Below are 22,801 nucleotides of genomic sequence, written 5' to 3'. Positions count from 1 at the left end.
AAAAAAAAAAAAAAAAAAAAAAAAAAAAAAAGCCTTGTGCTTGTGGTTTTTTTGTACCTTAGTTCCTTACATGTAAACCAGGATAACAGCACTTCCCTGTTCTAGAAGGGTATTAAGATTTAAGTGGGTTAAGAATTGAAGAGTTGGGCTTAGATGTATTGCTAAGAGGAACCTGGTCTTTTTTTTGTTTTATCCTGCTGGTTTGCTTACTTTAATCTGATCCTTAGAGCTACCTGGAGAAACTTCCTCCTAGGTGATGCTTAGTTGGCTTTTTGAATGGTTTAAAGTTAAAGGCTTTTTTTCTCTGTTCACTTTTAGGCCAACTGTGATTTGAGACGGCAGATAGATGAACAGCAAAAGATGCTGGAGAAGTACAAGGAGCGGTTGAATAGATGTGTAACGATGAGCAAGAAGCTTCTTATAGAAAAGGTGAGAAGGGAACTTTCCACATCTCTGCAGTCACAGTTCATGTCCTTGAAAACTTCTCTGTCGTCTTCTGAGCAGTGAAAACCTGTTCCTATTGCTTTAGTGATAAAGGACAACGGGAATTCTGTCTTGAATTATTTCTCTGCAAATAGGAACATAATCCTAAGACTGAAATGGTTCAGAATGTTTGGATTTCTTTGGTACTTTTCACAGTCCCAAAGTGCATGAACTCCCTTGCTTAAGTGGAATAGTCTGAACTCTAAATGCAGCAGGCATTACTTGATTTGGAACTCATGTGCCTTAAAAGCAACATTGTCCAGCTATGGCAATACAAGAGCAGTACCCCATTGTGCCCTGAAATTGCCAGATATGCTCTGTGACATGGGCAAGTGACTTAGACCTTTCCTTCTTTCACGTGGCAAAGTTGGAGGTCATTGCTTTGTGTAACACTCAAAACAGCACATTAATGACACTGGGGAAAGTGCCAGGCTGCTGTTTACCAGCATCCAGCTTGCTTCAGTGTTGACAGATTTCCTGATGGTTAAACAATATGGGGGTCTGATTGCTCTTTCACCTGTTGGCCAATTCCATCTATTGTTTGTGGGCACTGGATGGGTAAAACTACCAGGGTGCTGGCCAGTACATGCAGTCTGTTTGAGCTGACTTTTGTCACAGAGCTGATTGTTCTTGGCTGAATGGGGCTCCCCTTTCTGGGAGGATTTGTAACTCTGGGCTAGGCATTAGGCAGACCTGGCATTTGGATAGGTGTTGTGTAGCTCCAGGGAGGAGCTTTGCTGCTCTCATTCCAGGCCTTGGAAGTTTCCTCTCACTTAACCGAAAAACCCCATGACAGACACCACCACCAGTTTTTATGCATGTTGGTGATCTAACTGAGATTGTGTCACTCCTGGAAGTGGTGCAAGTCTAGAACTGAACTGGCTGATCACTGTTATCTTAGTCTTAACAGTATTTCAGGGTGCATTTTCTTCCTTTGTCTCCTGTTTGAGTGAATAAGGGCCAGATCAGAGCCACATCTGGGGTCAAGCTCAGCTACTGATATAAAGGGATAGTTTTAATCCTACTGCTAGACTGATTTCAACTGATGATAGAATGGGTGACCTGCCCAAGCAGTAATGGGAGAGGAAAGATGAGGCTGAGATGGCAGAAAGGAGGCAAACAAATGCCTGTCAGACCAGAGTGAAGCACCAGCAATAATGTGGTCAGTGGTTTTCAGCTGGGTTTCAGATAGGCAGTACTGAAACAATGGAAAGTGGTAAAAATTGGTAGGGATTTAAAACACAGCACAGCTTGTAGCTGCTAATTTATTTTTACACGTGCTTTATTTTGTTTTCAGTCAAAACAGGAGAAGATGGCATGCAGAGATAAGAGCATGCAGGATCGATTGAGGCTAGGTCACTTCACTACGGTGCGGCACGGGGCGTCTTTCACCGAGCAGTGGACAGATGGCTACGCCTTCCAGAACCTCATCAAGTGAGGACAGAGTTGTCTTTAACTTCAGAGGCAGAGACTGAAAAACTGAGCAGTTGTGTGTGATGTCTTGCATGGCAAAATGTGAGAATGGTGCGAGTGATGCATGAAAGGATCAGTCAGGAACTCAGCTGCTGACAATGGGGAACGTTTTCGCATTGAAGTGAGAAATATGTTTCCACTTAAACCTCCAGAGCCTTGAACTGGAATCAAATCATTTGAGTTGGCCTCTGGGTTGGAAAGCAGTAGGCTGCTCAGTTGGGTATTCTGAGTGCACCTACCTGGCTGTGCAGTGCTCAGAGTGGAGGGCTGGACCAAGTTGTCACGTGTATCGTGAGTCAGTCAATTGGATTTGCATACCATATTTTAGTCAAGGAAGGTTAATTAGCTGCTTTTTTTTTTTTTTTTTAAGTAGAAAGTAGAGAAGCTTAAAAGAGAAAATCCATACTATTTAACTTTTTTTGCCTCCTGGTAACAGTGATCAAAGGACCTGCAGAAACCTGGAAATGAAGATCAGAGACCCTTTTATACAGCATGTTAATGGAAATATCCAGTCAATTCCCACCTGGCCTAGACCTTTAAGTAGGACTTGGCAAATTAATTGCATTAGAGAGAGCTGTGTGTGATCCTTTAAAATCATATCACTTCTCTGTAGTCTTGATAGGAGGGAGGTGCAGCTCTTGTTAGGCACAGCTTAAGAACTTCGTAATTCTTCCTTAGTTTGTGCTGAAAGACATGGAAGAAATACTTACAGAATATTTACCTGCAGTCTTAGTCTTGTAAGGGAATTAAGTATGTAAATGCTTAAGTCATTTAGACTTGAAATTTCAAGAGGGATTTTTATCACTGTAAAATGTTTTAAGATAGTCTTTGTATCTTGGAGGAGAGACTGTTTTCTTAGTGACATTGGGAATGGTGTAGGTTATATTTCAGGGAACTAAGGATAGTTTAAGTGTACCATTGAAGTATAAAGATACTTTCTCAGACAGTGCCAGACTTCAGGAATAGCTTTAACAGGAAAGTCTGATATTTAGAACAGAGCCTTCTAGGAAAAAGTGTGTGGAAAGTTTAGTGATTTACCATGGATCCCTGAGTTTTCCGTGAGGTTAGCAGCTCCTTGGTTTTGGATATCCTCTGCATGAATAAAACCTTTCACTTACTGAAAGGTTTCTGTGGGCCAGGAAAAGAATCCCCTTTTATGTAAAAATACCTTTAAAAATCTGAGTCATAATGTTTGGCACATCCCCCTTTTCTGTACAAAAATATTTTGTTACTAATCTTACAAGTACAACTGATTTGAAATTCATTGCTCCAATCTGTTAAGAACAGATGCTGAAGACAACCAAGTACATACCATTAGTTCTCTGCTTCATGCTTTTTCTACTCTCTTCTTTCCAGGCAACAGGAAAGGATAAATTCCCAGCGGGAAGAAATAGAAAGACAACGAAAAATGTTAGCAAAACGGAAGCCACCTGCAATGGGACAGACCCCTCCTGCAAGCAATGAGCAGAAGCAGCGCAAGAACAAGACCAATGGAGCAGAAAATGAAACGTAGGTTACGTGGCCTTCTTGGTGCATTGCAAAGCTGCATGCTTTGATTAGAGCACAAAATATCTACTGGGAAATGGAATCTTGCCCTTGCCTCTAGGCTTCACTCCATGCACAAATGAGTATTGTGGAATTAGCCTGGCATTCAGCAACATCTGGCTGCAGTTCTAAATAGTTTTCATTGGAGTAAAACAAGGATCATTGCTGAGTCCAGACTTTGTATGAGCTTAACTCTTTTTGAATGCAGTAACTTTTTCAGTATTCCCATTGCATCAAGGTTTGAAAAGTGGTGTCTTAGTGTTGCAACTTCAGAATGATTTTGGTGTCGCTGTGTGATACGTGGTGCTTTTTTTTAAAGGAAAAAAAATTACACACATTTAGAAACCTTTATTTCCATGTACTTTCTGGTGAGGCTTTTCAAACAAATAATTTGGTATACTGAAGAAAAAAGATGCTCTCTATAATGACTGCATTAAGCAATGACCTGTAGCTCCAGAGCAGTCCTTCACAGATGGCCGAGTCAGGGAGATGGAAAGGTAGTTGAAGTGATACTTTCTTTTTACAGATTTTTTTTTTTTTTTTTTCCTTCTGTTGAAGTTACTGATGCTTCAAGAGTCCTGATGCTGTTGGAGAGGAAAGCTGTGTCTCAAGAAATTTAGAATATTATTTTGGGGGAGTTTTTACATTAAGTCAGAGACTTTCCCCAACCTTCTACCAGTTTCCTTTACACTCTTTTTATTGCTGTTGGCTAATACCATAACTCTGTGACACTTTTCTTCTTGCACTATTACATCTACCGGGCATGGCTTGACCTCAGAGTCCCTCGATCCTTTTGAATTCTTGGTCTTGACCTTTAAAAGAGCACGTGAAGCAAAAGCTCGCACTGCCTTTTGCAGTCACAGCAGAGATGGCAGATGACTGGGTGAATCGTGGTATTCAGGGTGCTCTCAGCAACAAGGGCTGTGCCCCCAGATAGGATGCTGGTGCCTGCAGATCAGGTGTATTGTATTGGAGGGCACCGTCTGCTTTCTGCAAATAAATAACTTGAATAGAGACATTTGCCCTTTGTTCTGGCCAAGTGAGCTTAAGAAGAACTAATGTCTGTGATATCTAGTGAGCTTCTGCCTTTGTTGTGAGCCTGCCTTGAGGTAATCTAGCACTACCTGGGTTTGCTAGTAACACTTTTTGTGCTACCGGGTCTTTTTCTCTGTGTTTCTTGCTGGTTTATCATCCTTCACTGATATATTTCAGGGGTTTATCTTTGTGGTTTAGAAGAGCTTCTTGTGGCGTTCTTGATAAAAACTGCTTGCCAGTGTATGGATGTGGTTCATGTGGAGTGTTTTAGCTTATGAAAACATTGTTTTTGCAAGTCAGCTGAAGCAACTGTACTGACTGACTGTTTGCTTAATCATTAGTTATCCTGTAAATGCATTTGTTGGACCGCTGTGTGTCAGGTACAGAATTTTCTGTTATTTTTGCAGGGAGGTTTTTTTCCTTGTGGAATTCTTACAGAGGCTGTCTTTTAGGCAAGTTGAATATAAATGTTTCTGAAAGTTGAATGAGGAACAGACAGCCAAATTCCTTCATTTAGTTTTTGATTCCTCTTTGGTTCATGGTTGTTGCTGTGTCCTAAAAAGGAGAGGAAGGTCCCATGATGCAAACTTAAACATGTGCTCTCCTGAAACTAGTTTCTAGCCTGTGAATGACAAAAGGATTTTCATTCAGGAAGATTAATCTGCTGGGGCTTTTTGAGGTTTGTAAGGGCAGCTTGGGCAACCTTAAGAGTCTTCAGTTGCACTGGAGGCAGTGTGTTTCAAGCATGCTTCTGTGAAACAGAGCAGTGTTTGTGTTAGAGCCCCCTTGATTTTTGTAATGCTTGCTGCTAACAGGCAGCTATTTTGGGCAACCTTAGCCTGGTGGTACTCATTACATTTCTTGCTTAACGAGTAGACTGTTGGTGTTCAGCCCTGTATTTCATTTGTGCACACGAATATGTAGAAAGCTTGTTGCTGCTTCATTCAATTGTCTTTTAATTCCTCATACAGAAACACCAGCCAAAGACCTAAACTTTAGGAACAGTCTTTTATATTAGCTGAATCTTAATAAAATTCAGGCTGTCAGGGGGAGGGCGGGGGATGTGTGAATTAACATGCTTTTATATGGAATGAGACAACATATAAACATTTATGGTACTGGCTGTGATTTGTATGTATCTTTAATTTGTAATAAGCAATTCCTTATGGTTGAGATTCTTTCAAAGGGAACTTGGCTTGTGAGTTTTGCATGAAATTTATCAACTAACAACTGCTTTAGCACTTATTTCGGCTGTGTGGACCCTGTATGTTACCAACAGTGAAGAGGAATTGGGACAATTCAAGATGAGCACTTAATCACCTAAATGCTACCTCCTCTCAAGTTACTGTACAGTGAGCCAAGGTCCCACAGCCTGGTGCAGACACAGGACTTGGTCCCCTGTTGAAACTAATTGTGGTATTAATGATATTAATCTCATACACCAACCTTTGTACTAAGTACTGTGCAGAGCATAACTGCTGCGACAGGAATCCTGGGATACACTTTGAACTCAATTTAGGTTCAAAAAAGATACGTATATGCTGTCACGCCCATATCTTATTTACAAAGTAAACAGATGCGGTTCATAGGGCTTAGCAGCTTTATGTTCACATGTGTGATGCTTTTACCAAACTCCTTGTTGGTGGTGGTGAGAAAATTAATACAGCGATTCATTTTTCTAACTTTAAGGATCTCAGCACATCATTACATCTTGCAAGTGATGGGGTCTGTCACTGTTTTAGTGTTTTGCCTCTTTCCTATGGTGGCACACTTTGGCTATAAAAAACATCAAAAACATTATGAAGCTGCTTTTTGACCAGCCACCTAAGATGGAAAATCTGTACATCATTTACCATAAGGAAAATGGGGATTATTCCCCTTACCCCATTGCTTCTCCTAACTACACAGGAGGTCAGAGATATGGTAAGGTGTACTAAATTGCTCAAGGTTTTCCTGGAAGCCACTTCAAAGAGCCTGAAACAGGAAAAAGTTCTGAATCCAGGTCGTTGCTCTGTTTGGTTCTGTGGCCAGTTGTACTGCTGTCCCGGAGTGAATAGCAGGGTTGAATTATCCAGCTTTTATGACAAAGAAAAATTTGAAAATGAGTCAGTAAAGCAAACTTTAAATTGAAAAATAAGATGTAGAATACTTGAGCTTCAGTGTTCCACATTTAGTTTATAGTTTAACTTTCTTTGTTAAAAGTCAGTCACTAGCCTAAATAGGTGTTACGAGGGACTTGGATTTGAAATTAATATGTGTGTTATCAAGGCTTAAGATTTTGGTCTCCTTTAGATTGATTATTTAAAAAAATAGATTACAGAGTTTACCTAAAATATTTTCTGCCAACTGTTGACATACTCTGCGTAGTTGTCACTCCCAGTGGTGATGTGTATTCTGCAGACTGTTCATCGCGGGCACTGAAACCCAATGCACCGGATCTGTCTCTTTGCAGGTTAACGTTAGCAGAATACCACGAACAGGAAGAAATCTTCAAACTCCGACTAGGTCATCTTAAAAAGGTAAGAACTAACTGAAGAAAAGACTTCTAGGTAGGCTTTTGATTCAGTGTTGTATCAACAATAGCATTTCTCTGTAGAGGTCACTACTGTTTGATAATTGAGAGGGTTTATTGTTGCTTGAAAGGGATGTCCAGGATTTTGTAATAGTTTTTTTTCAGGACAGTGGTATTCAGGAAGAATGTCCTTTGCTTCAGTAGATAGATTTCTGTATCCTTACAGTTAGGATTTCATGCAGGGAGCTCCACTGTTTTGATGCATCTTATTCTGTCACTGCCTAGTGCTGGGCTCCGTATGTGTCTGATATGTGGGAACATGAAGGAATGGACCAAGGGAAGAAAATTACAAGAACAAAAACTTCAACCATCATTGACCTTCCAATTTCTTTATAATATTGAGTAACCAGCATTATCAGTAACAGTCCAATAAAATCTCTTGGGCTTTTGGAAACTAGTACTGCTTAGGTAGTTGTAATGCACATTTGTTTCCAAGTACATTGGCTTCAGTAGGAACTGTACCTGTGAGTGAGGTGATATTTAGATAAGTTGATGGTTACCTTTAAAGTGACTGCAATAACCTCTAAATATGTTTGCTGGGACACTTCAACAGATGAAGTACTGAAAAAATTAGATGTCTTCTGCTGCTTCCTGGTTAGCTGTGATCCCTGCTAAGGCCAAAGTGTTTTCTTTCCCTTACAAAACAAAGAGGAAGTGTGTGAATGCGTTGCTGGAGTGCCCCTTCTTTTCTCAGGTTGTGCCTGAGCTCTACACTTAGTTTTTTCCTGTAACCTTGACACACAAGTTAAATGCAAAGCCTCATTAATGCTACTGTACTCCTTGTTATTTTCAGTGGCAAGGGAAAGTGAATGCACACATGGAATCTGCTGGCACTCTGCCCATTGTGTTTTACTGACCTGTGAGCAAAGATAAGTGATATGGGCAGGAGTATGCTAAAGGCATGCTTGCCCTACAGGTTCCACATTGCTAGAGTGGATTAATTGCGGGTCCATCTCTGCTGGCATGTAGTGTGCCACCCTGGAACAGAGGAATCCATGTGGAAATGGACCTTAATGGAAAATGAAGTAATGTTCTGGGATTGTGGCATTGTCTGAAGCTGTGCTTATCCTTCTCCACTTTTGGAAACTGGCTCATTCTTTATGCCTAAAAATAGCACAAGTTGAGAAGAGAAGGAGCAGAGTCACAAGACAAATGGGTAACTATGTCCCTTGAGTCATATATACCAAATAATACTGCTGAAGGCACACATTTTAATTGAGGTTTGCAACGCTGTCCACAGTGATATGAATTCTAGTGGCTGAGGGCATTAGAACTTCCAACTCTACAAACAGCATATCACAACTTCCACATGGCACTAAATTACACTCTGACCTGTTCAACTGCTAATAGGGCCCAATGTTGTCCTTTAACATTCTCCATCCTCTCCAGGTGGTGCCCCATCCCCATGTGGCATCATGGTACCCCTGTTCCTTACTTCTGAGGGCTCTCCTCTTCCTCTTGTTGAGCAGAGGCTGAGTTCCCACAAAAACAGCTGTATAGCACTTAATCAAGGAAGGAGCGGGACCAGAGCAACAACACTTCTCAATTACAGAAAATGTTAAAAACAAGAAGGCATAAAGATAACATCTGCTCCTGTCTGTGTGTAGGTGTAAGCGAAACTGCCCAGTCAGTTTTCATTTCTGTCACCTTCCACGTGACTCTTAGTTGACTAAGACCATCTCTAATCTCCCAAACAAGCTGTTTTCCAGCTGTGAAGAAGTTACTGGTATTACAATTGTGTTGCCACAGATCAGGCGAAAATTCTAACTGCGTTATCTTAACAGTGTTATGTTTTCCTTTTGTTTTTTCCCTATGCAGGAAGAAGCAGAGATCCAGGCAGAGTTGGAACGGCTAGAGAGGGTTAGAAATCTACATATCAGGGAATTGAAAAGGATACACAATGAAGATAATTCACAGTAAGCACATGGGATTCAGGGACAAGAATGTATAACAAGTTTTCATTTGTCCCCTTCATAATGGGGAATGCTTCATCTTTTTTAAATCGGTGTTAAAAATTAATATGTCACTTGACTGTGGGGGTGGCACAGTGGTATAACTTGAAGTTCATGCAAGACAAAGGCTTCCAAGTGCATTGAAGGGTGGGTACCATTATATAGTGTTTCATCAGTGCAGAGTGATCAAGCAGTATCAAATCTGTCAGTCATTAACACAGTTCTAATATTTTTCTGTCTTAATGTAAAAAAGTTGTTTCTAAGCTGTGTAGTAGCTGTAATTTATTGTGCAGTAGATTGCATTATTGCTGTCAGTGTCCTTAAACTGTGTCTTTCTCGCCAGATTTAAAGACCATCCAACGCTAAATGATAGATATTTGTTGCTACATCTTCTGGGTAGAGGCGGCTTCAGTGAAGTATATAAGGTAAATTTGAAGTGGCAGTCTGTGGTGTAATCTGAATCTGCAGTGAAATATTGCAGTAAGCAGAATTTTTACACTTGTTTTCTCAATGGTGTGTGTGGTTGTGGAGGGAAGAAGGGAGGACAAAGCACATGTTGCATCTGGCTTGCATTAGACAGCAGGCTTGAGCTTTTTAGGTTCTGCCCTTGTCCTCAGAGGTCAGGTTTCCTGCAAATGTATGTTTCAAGAAAATGTTGCACCAAGTCTGCAAGTTTTGTCATGACGGAGAAGCAAACGGCTTGTTTCTTCAAGTGCTACACACAAATACCTTAAGTAGTGAAGTTTTGTTGAGCATGGCATAGCAAGTCTGAACCTCAATGTAAATAAGAGAAAATAGCTCCAATAGTAAGAGCAAAGCCTTCATTTCCTGGGGGTAGAAGGCTTTTATCTTGTGTCTTTATTTTACACTCTGAAGTAGCAGACTGTGTGTGTGTGTGTAGTCTTGGGACTTCCTTGGAAATGAGGATTACTTGTGTGTCAGCACTCTTGCATGGCCAAGACCTGTGATACTTTGGTCCTTGCTATTTGACTATTATGCCTAAAGCCTTTCCAGTTCTAAATACTCCCCATCTGTACCTAGTAGTTCTTAATTCATGTTGAATTTGGCTAGAATGAAAATAACTGTGTCAACGCAAATATTGGAAACTTCACAGTGATTTATTATTTTGATGCAGTACAACAATAGATATCTAAACAGGGGGGGCTGGACTGCTCAGGTAGTGAAAAAAGAGTGATCTGCATGTAAGTACTCTGAGTTGCTCTTTGGAGGCTTTTTAAGTAAAAAGCCTTGGCTCCACAGGTGAAAGCAAGAGGGTCTGAATGCTTCATACCTGAGTGAGTTTGAGTTGTAACTATGTTATTGAAAGAAGGAAATGTGTAGCCCTTCTTCTCCAGGGTCTTGGCCAATCTGTTAAGCATTAGGAATTAAGTATATGACTTTAGAGATGGCCACAGTTTATCCTTGTCTGCTTACAATAAGATTTTGCCCCGTCCTATAAATTACTAGCTGTTGCTGCTCTCAGACAAGGTAAAAGATTTCAGCATTTCTCCAAGAGCACAATTGCGGTCCATTCTTTAAAGACTGTCTAAAGAGTGAGAAACTGGAGGGAAAAATACAGCAAAGATTTATGCAGCTCTGCCATTGAATTCTTCAACTTCTAAATAAGCTGAAACATTATGCTCCAAGATGGAGAGCTGAGCTACCAGTGTGAAACAACGTATTGAAAATCCTCTGTATGTTTTGGGGTTTTTTTAACTGAATGTAGAAAATGAGTTAGGTGCCTTGGAGGAATAACAGCAGGGGTCTTTCCCCATCTGATTAACTGTCTATATTTTGGTAATGTGGCCTTTCTGGTCCCACTGTAGATCTGGTGGTAAAATGTCAGAATAAATGCAGCATTAGTTAGAGCCCATGAGAAGGTCAGATCAAAGCACAGAATATTCAATTGTTTTCAGAGTTGCTTGGTTTCATTAGTGAAACTAATTACATCAAAATGCGGGTTTGCTCTTCACTCAGTATGTTGTAATGCTTATTTCCTGGGTGGGGATATTGGTTTGTTAGAGCTTGTCTGCTTTTACAGTATTAACTTGAAGTTGTGATTCCTACTGATTTTCAGCTCTTCTCTCTGCAGGCATTTGATTTAACAGAACAGAGATATGTAGCTGTGAAAATACACCAGTTAAATAAAAACTGGAGAGATGAGAAGAAAGAAAACTATCACAAGTAAGTAAGGCTGTAAAACAGACAGCCGTGTTTCCAAACTCCTCCTGTATTTAGTTATCCAGTGTCTGCAAACAGGCTGCCATGTTTTTCCTGTGTTTTGCCACATTTCAAAAGCCACTTTCTGTCCCAGTAGCTACATGTAAAAGCTAAGGTCAGATTAGAAATGTTTTGAACCTGTGCATGCAACACACACTCACACGTGGTTTTGTGTAAGCACTACGGCCCAAGGTTTTGAGGCACCAGTAGTGCTCTATGAAGAAGCCGTTAAAGTGGCTTCTCCTCTGAAATGTCTAAACTCTGCTTCTGTGGGAAAGAGTTGGTCATGCCCATCTTCCAGGTACACACCTGCATTGTGCTCCCTGAAAGCCTTCCCCTGCTCTTTGTTTCCTAGAATACTTAATCCTGTCACAGATGATTAGAACTGTAAGTATGTCATGGCCTAGAAGGGAAGCTTTTTGGTGTTGGTAACACTTGCTCCCTAATGCCATGGATTAGATAAACTCTGCAGAATGGCAGACAAGCCTTCTCCACAAAGGTTCAAAGGTAAAGCTGTGATCTTAATTCCCCAACAGGTCACTGGGACAAACTAAGCTGAATGTGCAGCCTAGAAGTTGGGCTGTTGAGCATCATAGAATTTTTCTAGAACTTGCTGATTTTGGTATTCAGCTATGTTGGATCCCCTAACGATTTATTTTATGAGGTTATTCTATTTTGGCAAGCAGTACCATTAATCAAGATTAGTTATTTTGTAGTATTGCCAGCCTTGGAGATGCACTCAGATTCTGTGGTTCTCAAGAACTGTTCTGCACAGTTCCTCATTTGCTTGCCTTTCCTTAAGCTGTCTGATTAATGTGCATGGGTTTGATTGAAGTTGGACTGCTGTGTGGTATGTCTGGGTTTGCTATCTGCAGAACTTAGTTTTAAGTCACTTGTATGACTAATGCTCAGACTTTCCTATTTTCAGACATGCGTGTAGAGAGTACAGAATTCACAAAGAACTGGATCATCCTCGAATAGTTAAGCTATATGACTACTTTTCGCTGGATACTGACTCGTAAGTTATGTTGCTGTGTCCTTTGACTTGGTCTGACCCATTCACTACAGACCAAGCATTTGTTCTCTTAAAACTTTACAGGAGAGTCCATAGAATGTCCATAGCAATGTTACAGACTGTACTGCAGAGATACCTGTGGTGGTTTCAACATATGTTGGTTTTCTAGAGATGCCACCTCACAAATCAGTATGCTGTATTTTGTCAAATGTGGTGTTTTACTAGTAAATCTTAGTCTTTGCTGGCCTGGGCAAATGCCCCAGCTGATGCAGCTTTCTGCTTCTGGATCTACTTAATGGGGGATCTCTGACCTTTGTACTATCGAGCGTTGAGGTCTGTGCTCCTGGAAGCTTATTTTTAGAAAAGGATTAATAAGATGGAGAACTCTTAATTTAATATATTGACCAAATAGGTGAGTCTTACAGACAAGCAATAACAAAGTGTTCTGATTTCTATCAGGTAATTACAACAACTACTGTTTTGCCTTCAGGTTTTGTACAGTGTTAGAATACTGTGAGGGAAATGATCTGGACTTCTACCTGAAACAGCACAAGTTAATGTCGGAGAAAGAGGCGCGATCCATTATCATGCAGATTGTGAATGCTTTAAAGTACTTAAATGAAATCAAACCTCCCATCATACACTATGACCTTAAACCAGGTATGCTGTGCTGCTAGCTGACTGCTTAAGGATGCTAACTAAAGGTAATGGGTTGTAAGTAACATGGGGAAGTTTACTTTGGTCAGACAGCGAAAAGGAGACAGGGCTGTCTGGGAAAACTAACTTGCAACAAGAAAAAAACTTAAATGTGTAGAACATGCTGAGAAAAGGGTATTGTCTCTCAGAATTGCAACATAAAACAAGGAAGTGACATTCCAGAAAAAGTAGCCTCCTTGTTCAGAATGAGCCCTTGAACCACCAAGTGTCTGTTTGGTTTCTTAATGTCCTGCTTGTATTTTGCTGTTGAGAGCTTCTGTTATTGCTTCATAAAGGTTCCCATAATTACTGGTGTGTTTCATGTTCCCATTCTTCTGGCTTATTCTTTCTGTAATCATCTGCCTGAAAATTTGATGGCAGAAGCTAACTTGGAAGTGTTTGGTTTTTCACACCATGTGGCAGCTCACAAAGCTGAGGATACACAGTCAAACTGCTCAGGTCTGCCTTTGAATCCATAACATCTGCCATGTAGAAGGTCCTCTTCAAATGTTGTTGCAGATTTCCCTTTACCAGTGGGCAGAGTCACGAGGGGAAAAAATGGAAGTGCTTTCTTTTGGGGTGATCCTCTTGGCTACATAGCTTTTTTTTTTCCTAGTCCAGTAAACTTGAGCCATCTCTTTGGGCAGTTCTCCCTGGCTTGTCTCCCTGTACTGGTGGCACTTCATCAGCATTGTATAACTGGTATGTGATGTGGTTTATTGCATCAGCACGAGGAATCTGTACGGGAGGTGGTGCTGTTGCACTACTTCTAGTGACCCTGTTTCTTCCCCCAGCTGCGGACTGTTCTCATGTTGTCTGAGCATGTTGCAGAGCTCTGCCTACAGTTGTCTAAAGCTCTGATTCATCCACTGCCATCACGCACGATTCTCCTGCTTTATTGTAGGTTTTGAGAAAAACAGTGATGATCTGATTTCTTGATCGTTGATGGATTTGTAAAAGATTCTTGCCTAGGCAGTTAATTGTCCTTTTTGAGCTTGGAAAGCCACTGGGGAGCACTGCCAGGAAGGAGAGAGTTTCTGGCTTGTTGAGAGGCCAGGGCAAGTCAGGACTTCTGGGCAGAATGAGTCATAACTGTGTATGTGTACTTCCCTGCTTATTCCTCCTTTTTGACCTGCCCTTCCAACGGGACCTTTGGGAGGGGTCAAAACAGCATGGGCATCAAGCATGTTTGGCTCAGAGGACTCAGAATCTGGAGGCTCCGAGTAACATCGGGCCACTGGGTCATTCAAGGAGGGGCAGATCAGTTGTAGCACTGGGTGAGAGCTGAGTTGCCTCTGGAGCTCAGGGTATCGAATGTTAAAACATCTGCTGCAGCTCACTGTGTAGGTTCCTTGACCTCTCATGCAGAGTGCCAGAGTTCAATGCAATTTTATTCTTGTTTTTTCCTGCTAGATATGTTTCCTAAGGGACTGTTTCTTTCCTCTGTCTAGGTAACATTCTTCTAGTCAATGGTACTGCATGTGGAGAGATAAAAATCACAGATTTTGGACTTTCCAAGATCATGGATGATGACAGCTACAACTCTGTTGATGGCATGGAACTGACATCGCAGGGGGCTGGTACTTACTGGTAAGCATTGCCTGGGGCACTTGCAAGTTACAGATCAAGAACAGTTTATAAACAGCTTTGGATTTATGTCAGCTCTGCCTGTGACAGCTTGAGACACTGGAGGTTTGAGACCCCGGAAACTGCTCTTGTTGTCACAGAGCTCCTTTTGAGGCTGGCAGCTTTTTACTTTTCAGTGGGTTAACGTTTATACATCTTAAAACCATCTTATCCAAAGGGCCTGGTGAAAAACTGCATATGCTACATGCTGCTGAGACAGCAAGCTCTGGAGTGGAGCTTGGCTGCTATTTCGCAGTCCATAATGGCACTGTCTAACAGTTTAAGCAAGGAGGAGGAGAATACCATGCCTGACAGGTACATCAGGGAGATGGAAAGCATATTCCACTGAAAGGAGGAGGTGAAAATCCACGGTTAGTTCTTACAAAAGATGTAAATCTCATAGTGCTGTGTATAGCCAGAGCTTCGCTTTCAAGTGTCACGTGAAAGATGTTTTCAGCAATACTTTATCCTGAGTGCCAAGTGGTGTCACTGCATCACCCGTGGCTGAGAGCAGGACCTACAGTGAGTGCCACTGAATGTGATTCTTAGATATTACCCGAGCTGCAGACTGTCACTATGGGCAACGGTAGTACAGGAACATTTGTTAAGGCGTTCTGTATTGTACAGTTTTGTTCTGTTCCTAAAAATGAAACTAACTGTAGTTTGAGCAAGGCTGAGTGTCTCTAGCTAGGACGTGGCGTCTGGGGTTGTATTTCTAGAAATATGTATTTTGGCTGTGTGGAATTGTTGGCTGAGCCCCCTTTTAATAACAAATAGCAGTACTAAAGATAAAAGAAAATGGGGTTATTTTATGTACTCTGGTGAAAAGAAACTGACTGTGCTGACTGTCTCAGACCACAAGTTTCTGGAGAGCCCTTGGGATCACTGTTCCCAGGAGGGGTTATGCATTGGTGATCTTGGCCCAGAGGAGCACAGGAATGAAATTGGGTCCCTCAAGTCCCAAGCCAATACCTGATCACAGAAGCTTGTTCCTTCCTTTCTAAAGAAAATTGAAAGTATTTGGAGATGCTGCTCATAACCTGTTGTCACTTCCTTCTAATCAGGTATTTGCCACCAGAATGTTTTGTGGTTGGGAAAGAACCTCCAAAGATTTCAAATAAAGTTGATGTCTGGTCAGTGGGAGTCATCTTCTATCAGTGTCTCTATGGCAGGAAGGTAAGAAGGCATTTAACTCCTTTCTTAGTGGCTATTCTCAAACCTTTTGGGAGGCAGCTCTGGCTTCTGCTTCCTCCTTCTCCCCAGGCTTAGAAGGTCCTTCCTCCTTGTCTCCTTGCCATCAGTTCCAAGGCAGAATCCATGCTAATGAAGTGGGGAGAATTTACTAGGTTGTGTTGTGCTCTACCTGGCGCTTCCTTCAGAAGCACTTTTCTGCAGAACATCTCCTTCCACTGGGCACATTCCCCCTGAGGCCATTATGGGCAGGACAGGGGTGTTGTTCAGAGCCAGACACACCTGAGGTTCTTGCCCTGGTGTTGTTTTGTGCTTTCAGTGCACTAAGTCTTTGTCAATTGAGCCTGATAGTGCTTGATGGCTGCAAGTGTATTAGAAAAAAAAAGTAGGTACAAAGACCCCCTCTAGAAGTTTTTTGGGGTGGCTTTTGGAAGGGAAGAGTCTGGATCAAGAAAAGATCATTTGTCCTGAGAGCAGGTAATTTGTTTTATGACAACAGTAGAAATAGGTTGGAGAAGGAAAAAGGATTCCATCAACTCTTGTTTTCACAAGTCCTTGGTAACCAAGCGTTGTGAAAGGCTGAGCTGACAAACACCCCGCATTGCTTAGTGTTGTCAGTCAGACAACTGGTGGAACCAGCCCAGCGAAGATTGAGGTGGGTGAATCTCCTGTCAGCTTCAATAGATGAAGGCCCTCTTGCACATGCTGAAGCTGACCTATGAGATCTGGAAGCAGGTGGAGATCCCTCCTGTCTGAGCCAGAAACACCCCAGACATGTTCCAGCTTGGTCCCTTTTGTTCAGTTTAAGCACAGGAGCAATGTGTCCTGCTCATCTGGCTGGAATGTGCAGCACCTTCACAGCATTTATGGGCTTCTTGCCTGGAAAAAGTGATGATAACCAGTAGTGTTACAGGGCATTTTTTAAAGCCTGTCACCAGCCTTTAACAACTGTCTTCTGTTTTGGTAGCCCTTTGGTCACAACCAGTCACAACAAGATATTCTGCAGGAGAACACAATTCTGAAAGCTACCGAGGTGCAGTTCCCTCCAAAGCCAGTAGTCACGCCAGAAGCAAAGGTAAGTGTTGCTACAGCGAGCGATCGTACTGTGTATGTCAGCCCTCAGCACGGGCACTTCCATCCTCTTGGTTTACCTAAAACCAGCAGTTGTGCATTTAACACTTGCCTCCTGCAGAGTGGTCTGTGGCTTTGTGTTGTAGTTGTCAGGCTGAGGATTGAACAGTGCAGTGTGTGCCTCTGTCCGTGCTTTCTCCTGACAAAAGATGATCTTTTTTGGGGGGGGCCCTCACCCCAAAAAGGCCATTGAATGACTCGAGCGTGGCCAGAGAAGGGCAACGGAGCTGGGGCAGGGTCTGGAGCACAGGTCTGCTGGGGAGCGGCTGGGGGAACTGGGGGGGTTCAGTCTGGAGCAGAGGAGGCTGAGGGGAGACCTCCTGGCCCTCTGCAACTCCCTGCCAGGAGGGGGCAGAGAGGGGGGATGAGTCTCTGGAGCCAAGGCCCCAGCACCAGGCCCCGAGGGAATGGCCTCAAGCTGCCCAGGGCAGGGTCAGGCTGGCTCTGAGGAAGGATTTCTGTGCAGAAGGGTCTGTTGGGCGTTGGAATGGGCTGCCCAGGGCAGGGGGGGAGTCCCCGGGATCCCTGGGGGGGTTGAAGAGTCGGGCTGAGCCAGCGCTGAGGGATCTGGGGGAGTTGGGAAGGGTCAGGGTGAGGGTCATGGTTGGGCTGGAGGAGCTTCAGGATCTTTTCCAACCCGGATGAGTCTGTGATTCGGGCTGTCTCTGTGCTCACTGGGGAAGGAATCTCAGTGTTGGGGTTGTCAGGTTGGCCTTGCTCCCAAAAAGTTATCAATCAAAGAAAGCTTCCTGTTTCTGTCCGTCTACTAATTCTTGTTTTGCCTTTGGGGTGTCTGCAGGCATTTATCAGACGCTGTTTGGCCTACCGAAAGGAGGATCGGATAGATGTCCAGCAGCTGGCCTGTGACCCATACTTGCTGCCTCACATCCGCAAATCTGTATCCACAAGCAGCCCAGCTGGAGCTGCGATTGCATCAACCTCTGGATCATCCAATAACAGCTCTTCAAACTGAGACAGAGTAATAGGCCAAAAACTGCTTGAGAAACCGGCAAAAAGACTTTCAGAAACAGCTTTGGAATAGAGGAATCCGGAAGGGTCTCAAGAAGCCTGTACCAGGTGCTTTTTTTCTCTTGCTTTTTTCCATCCATAGAGCATGACAACATCAACTCTCATCAAGAAAACCTTCGTCATCTAGGCCAAGCCATGTGGATAGGAGATGGCTTGAGGTTTATCCAGTAAATGACCACAAAAGGGTGGCTGCTCTGAGCAAGGAGGGGAAACTCAAGAAAATACAAAAAGACATGGTTCCATGTACTGTGAACTTCTGAACATGCAGCCTTGGGGAATCCAGGACGCCGTGTGTGCTTCATATGAAGAATGTGGACTTTGGAAAAAGACTGGGCTAGTCCAGTGTTGATATTTAAACATTGTTCTTTTTCTTTTAATAAAGTTTAGGTAACATCTCCTGAAAAGCTCGAAGCACCAAGGTTCAGCTGGGGATGGTATATGACTCTTTGCCCTTTGGAGGGGAAAAAAGTTGATCCTGCCTGTTCATGGCACTAGAGTTAGTGTTTTACCCCTAATTAATTTCAGTTTTTTAAAAATAACAATTTTTTGGAAGAAAACAGTTTTCTGGTCTCAAAGTGAAACCCATATTAGCAGGTTCATGGCAGTGTCCATTCTGTGGATGGTGCAGCTTTTCTGCTCCCTTGGGGTGGCCTCTTAACGAATAATTCACCTTCTCAGGAGGGCAGTGAAGCCCAAAGGAGAACAGGCCTGCGTAGATCTCCTGTGATCAGAGCGGATCACAGCTCAGACTGCCACAAGGTTTTTCAGCTGCTGCTTCGTAGCTCTCAACGGTTGCACCTTTTTAATTTATTTGAAGTGCTGTTCTTTTTGAAAACACCCCCTGGCATGTTCACGACGTGCTCTCTGCTCTCGTGAGCATGATACCTGTTGGCCGTTGAAAAGGCAGGCAGCGAACGGGGAAGAATCAGAGCGCAGCTCAGTTGATCTCGGGTGTGATGTGTGATCTGTGCTCGTGCAGTACTGTACATACCTTGTTCACATTATAAAAATCTGAAGCTGAAGACTTGTCTGCTCTTCTCAGGTGACTTGGCAGCAAAGTTTCCTCTCTCCCTTAACACTTCTCTTTTAAAACTTGCTGACGTTCCTAACTCATTCCTAACTTGCTGCCATCGCTGCATCTGCTCTCAATGAGAGGGGATGAGATAGTGTTCTTGAAGGGAGCAAACACCCTGATTATGCTTTTTGTCTCCCTTCTGTAATCTGCCTGGAGGAATCTTACGCCTTCAGCTGGAGTCTGCCTGCTGTGAAACGCAAGCCTCTTGTCCCCACTCTGCCCCCTTGTCCCCCCACATCGAAGGAAAACTGAAAACACACACAAAAAGCACAGCACTTGAACATGTGGCAGCCAGGTTGGAGCGTTCCTAGCATGTGGCAGGAGTTCAGAGCCAGAAATATTTAAAGATGCAGTGTTCAAGAGCAAGGTTTGTCTCAGGAGGGAGCCGAGCGGTGCACTACTGCAATTCAGGGTGGTGTTTAAAAAACAAGTTGCCCTGTGCACACTTCCTAAGCCAATGCCAGACCACTGTGGTGTGGACTGTCCTCTCCGTGGCACCTCCAGGATCGTACCCGCCGCGCTGGCAGCGCGGGGGCCCGTTGGGGTGTCCGGTACCCCAATGGCATTCTCGGGGCAAATGATGTTCTCCGTCACGCACTTTCAGAGACAACTACCACTTGTCTGCCTTACTGTAAGCCATCGTCTGCAAATATGCTTAAACCTGATCAGGAACGTTAAGTTAACTGAAAAATGGAGGATTCTGTTGAAATTAAGCAATGGACCTGGAAAGTGGAGAACTCTGCTGCTTTGATTTTTATTACTATTTTTGTAGTGACTCTTGGGCTTTTAATTGGATGTATTCACATGCAGCTGCATTAAGGTGGTCTCTAAACTGTAGTGTTCTAAACAAAGAAAAGAAATACTGCATCTTTAAATCCTCAGCCATAATTTCTTAGCCCTTTCTATCCTTGCTGCTCTATTCCAGAAGTTAACTGTTTAGCAAGCAGCACTTCACCATGTCCCTTCAGCCTCTGTCAGGCAAAATCAGGGTTGATGCTTCATCCCGTTTGCTGAAGCTTATGATTTGGTGTCTGTCCACATCAGGGAGAATTCTAAAAGGGTTTTTTCTTTCCCGGCCCCGTTGTTTCTTGGACATACAGTGTGTGCTATCTCTGTGGGTGTGATTAGTTTTGTGTCAGATGCATTTATTCCTGCTGTGCGACACCCATCCAGGGGCCTGGGGACAGCGTTGGCCTTTCCCAGGGCTGACAGCAGTGAAGAACCCTGGTAGAGTTCTGGCTGCGACACCTTCCTTGTTAATATGGGTTTCACTTCCAATAACAGACCCTATTGCCACACTGTTCATTTACTTAAAGAAAGTGTATGAAGAATTTGTAACTTAAAACCAGGCCAGACTGTTTTGGCTCTACCCAACAGATGAGACATGGATATTAAAATAAGTTTTAAGAAACTGATTTGCTTGGCTCTTACTGTTTTGCTCTTCATAGCGTTGGCACGAGCTCTCTTGCAGTGGCTGCGGTGGAGGTGACGCGGGACAAGATGAGGAAGGATAGAGGAAGGCCGCATTCAACAGCTCAGAGCAGTGAGATCCCTGTGTCGGAGGGGAGAATCGCTGGAAATTACCGAATCTTATTTAATTATTGAGCATTGGTGGTGTTCTGGAGCATTGAGACAGACATCCAAGGTGGGTTTGTCCCTCATTTCCAGTAGAGTAGCAGCTGCCTTTAGAAGCTACGTATGGTCAGGGCATGAAAACCACCTTTTTTGTGTCTGGTGATGAAAATTTGTGTTGAACTCGTGTGCCCTGGCTGGCTGCACCAAGAGGTGGTGGCTGCAACCCGCCGGCCCCTCCCCAGCCCGGGGCCGCCCGAGGCTCCGGTTGCAGTCACCCAGAATAACTGTTCTGAGTAATGAGGAGAAATGCAGCTCCTTTAACTTTTTTATGGCTGTCTTGTCAGCTTGAAAAAAACCACACAGCAGAAAACGAAAAGGACCTTGGCAGCTGAAGATGTCAAAGTCTGATTGTATCTGTACTAATAGCGGGAAGGCCCGTTCCTGTGCCCAGCGCCTCTGCAGGCACCTCCCAACCTCTGTGCGGGGCATCCCTGGGCCTCCCCCTGCAAAGCAGGGCGGTACCTTCCCCCCAGAGCCCAGTTCCTGCGAAGGAAGAGCTGCTGGGGAGCAGGATTTTGCCGCCAACCTGATGTCACCCTTGCTGCACTTGAAGTTAAAGCCGGCTTTTGCCTGTGCACGAGTGAAACCGAACACCGAGAGCCGCTCGGCTCCCTCCCCGCTGCTGCAATTGATTATTTTTTGGCACCCTGTGCCACTTTGGATGATGCGACGCAGATTTGGACAGGGGGAGGCGGCGACGGGGCTTCGGCGGCGAATGCCCCAGTGTCTCGTGGTGGTGGCCAGGCCAGGGGGCTGGGTGCCCACCCCGCCTGCGTGGCGAGCCCGGGAGCGGGACGGATGCGGGATTCCGCGCTCAGCTTGACGCCAGCGGGAACGCGACTGCCTGAGGGGCTGCCTGGCTGGATGCTTCGCCTCCTACGTTAGCGGTTAGGAGTCATGCTATGAAATGAGCTGCTCTCTGCCAAATGGGCCAGTCCCAGTTTATTTTGTGACCTGGCAAACCCTTGATGTAAGGTTTGCTACTGCTGCCAGTGTCTCCCTGGGGTTTGCTGCTGGAGGATGTTATTTTCTGGGTGCTACGTGAGCCTGGCTCAGGCAGCCTTGACTTAAACCTCCCTGCTCCCATCATGGGGTGGGAGAGGAGATTTGGAGCACAGGGAAGCAGGACCCAGCACAGCCCTGACCCCCACCCTGCACTGAGAAACGTACCCGCTGCCACTGAATCCGTACCCAGACCCTCAATTTCCACGCTCTCTGCTTCGCCCTCAGGAGCAGCCGGATGCCCCCCGGCCATCGCCCTGGGTGGGGGCAAGAGGCCAAGCAAACGTGGAGCCCTCGGCCTCCCCCTCGCCACGTTCACACCCAGAAACAGGCGTCTTGGCCACAAAGATGCTATTGTCTGTGCTGGGCGGGGGAGCGGGAGCCGGGGCTGAGACACGCTCTCATTTCATGCATTAACTGCACGGGGGCGCGAAGGCCAGGCAAAGCCGCTGGCGTGTGCTGGCTGGCGAGGAGCTGCTCCCGCTGCCAGCGCCGCACGCTCCTCCGTGCTCCTCTGCATCTTGCCGTGGGATGGGTTGCTGCAGCCACTCTTCTCCCCCCATCCTTTGGCTGCAGCTCTGTAGTTCTATTGCCCTGTTGCTCCTCGTTTCCAAGCTCCCGCCAGCTGCTGGGTGGGCACAGGGGAGGTTTAGTGCTGCGAGCTGATCTGGTAAAGCCTGAAACCAGAGGGCAGCCACCATCTGCCCCACCAGTGTGGGCAGGGCCTCTCCAGCCCCCAGGCAGCCCTGGCCTGGAGCTGCTCTCTGCTGTTACTTGGGCGGCAGGGAGCGGGCAGAGGGGTGCAGTGGTCCAGCCGGAGCTAAAAAGGCACTGATGGAGCTCGAAATGTGGGCATACTGTGGGGAGCAGCAGTGTTAAGACAGGGAGATTCTGCCTCGTGTGCAGGCCAGATCTCCTGTCCCCACTCCAGTAGCCACAGGGAACGCAGGCAGCGGGTTTATGAGGTGCTTGACTCTGGTTTGAATTCACGGGAAAAAAAAAAAAGCAGAGCTCTGCTCAGCCCTGTCCTCTCTTGACTGAAGCCGCCGGCTGCACGGGAGCCACGAGCACGCAGTGTCGGCAACCTCCTCACTCTTGCGCTGGCTCAGCTCTGCGTCGAG

General features: G+C 44.6%; 1 protein-coding gene across 2 annotated transcripts in view; it reads left to right on the top strand.

The window, feature by feature from the left end:
- TLK2 (tousled like kinase 2) overlaps positions 1–20,458 on the top strand; it is a 42,328-nt gene extending 21,870 nt beyond the window's left edge. For both annotated transcript variants that reach the window (XM_026864685.1, XM_026864686.1), the window contains 13 exons: positions 319–429; positions 1,781–1,917; positions 3,313–3,465; positions 6,989–7,055; positions 8,927–9,024; positions 9,404–9,485; positions 11,153–11,244; positions 12,209–12,298; positions 12,786–12,955; positions 14,443–14,581; positions 15,682–15,793; positions 16,776–16,883; positions 17,739–20,458. In XM_026864685.1, the coding sequence (XP_026720486.1) occupies positions 319–429; positions 1,781–1,917; positions 3,313–3,465; positions 6,989–7,055; positions 8,927–9,024; positions 9,404–9,485; positions 11,153–11,244; positions 12,209–12,298; positions 12,786–12,955; positions 14,443–14,581; positions 15,682–15,793; positions 16,776–16,883; positions 17,739–17,912 (1,533 nt within the window). In that variant the 3' untranslated portion in view covers positions 17,913–20,458. The remainder of the gene's footprint in view (positions 1–318; positions 430–1,780; positions 1,918–3,312; positions 3,466–6,988; positions 7,056–8,926; positions 9,025–9,403; positions 9,486–11,152; positions 11,245–12,208; positions 12,299–12,785; positions 12,956–14,442; positions 14,582–15,681; positions 15,794–16,775; positions 16,884–17,738) is intronic.
- The last annotated feature ends 2,343 nt before the right edge of the window (positions 20,459–22,801 follow it).

This window comes from Athene cunicularia (genome assembly GCF_003259725.1).
Source record: "Athene cunicularia isolate RWA chromosome 27 unlocalized genomic scaffold, athCun1 chr27_part1, whole genome shotgun sequence".
Lineage (NCBI taxonomy): Eukaryota > Metazoa > Chordata > Aves > Strigiformes > Strigidae > Athene > Athene cunicularia.
The sequence above is the reverse complement of the archived record's forward strand: the minus strand, read 5'-3'. Positions and strand labels throughout refer to the sequence as shown.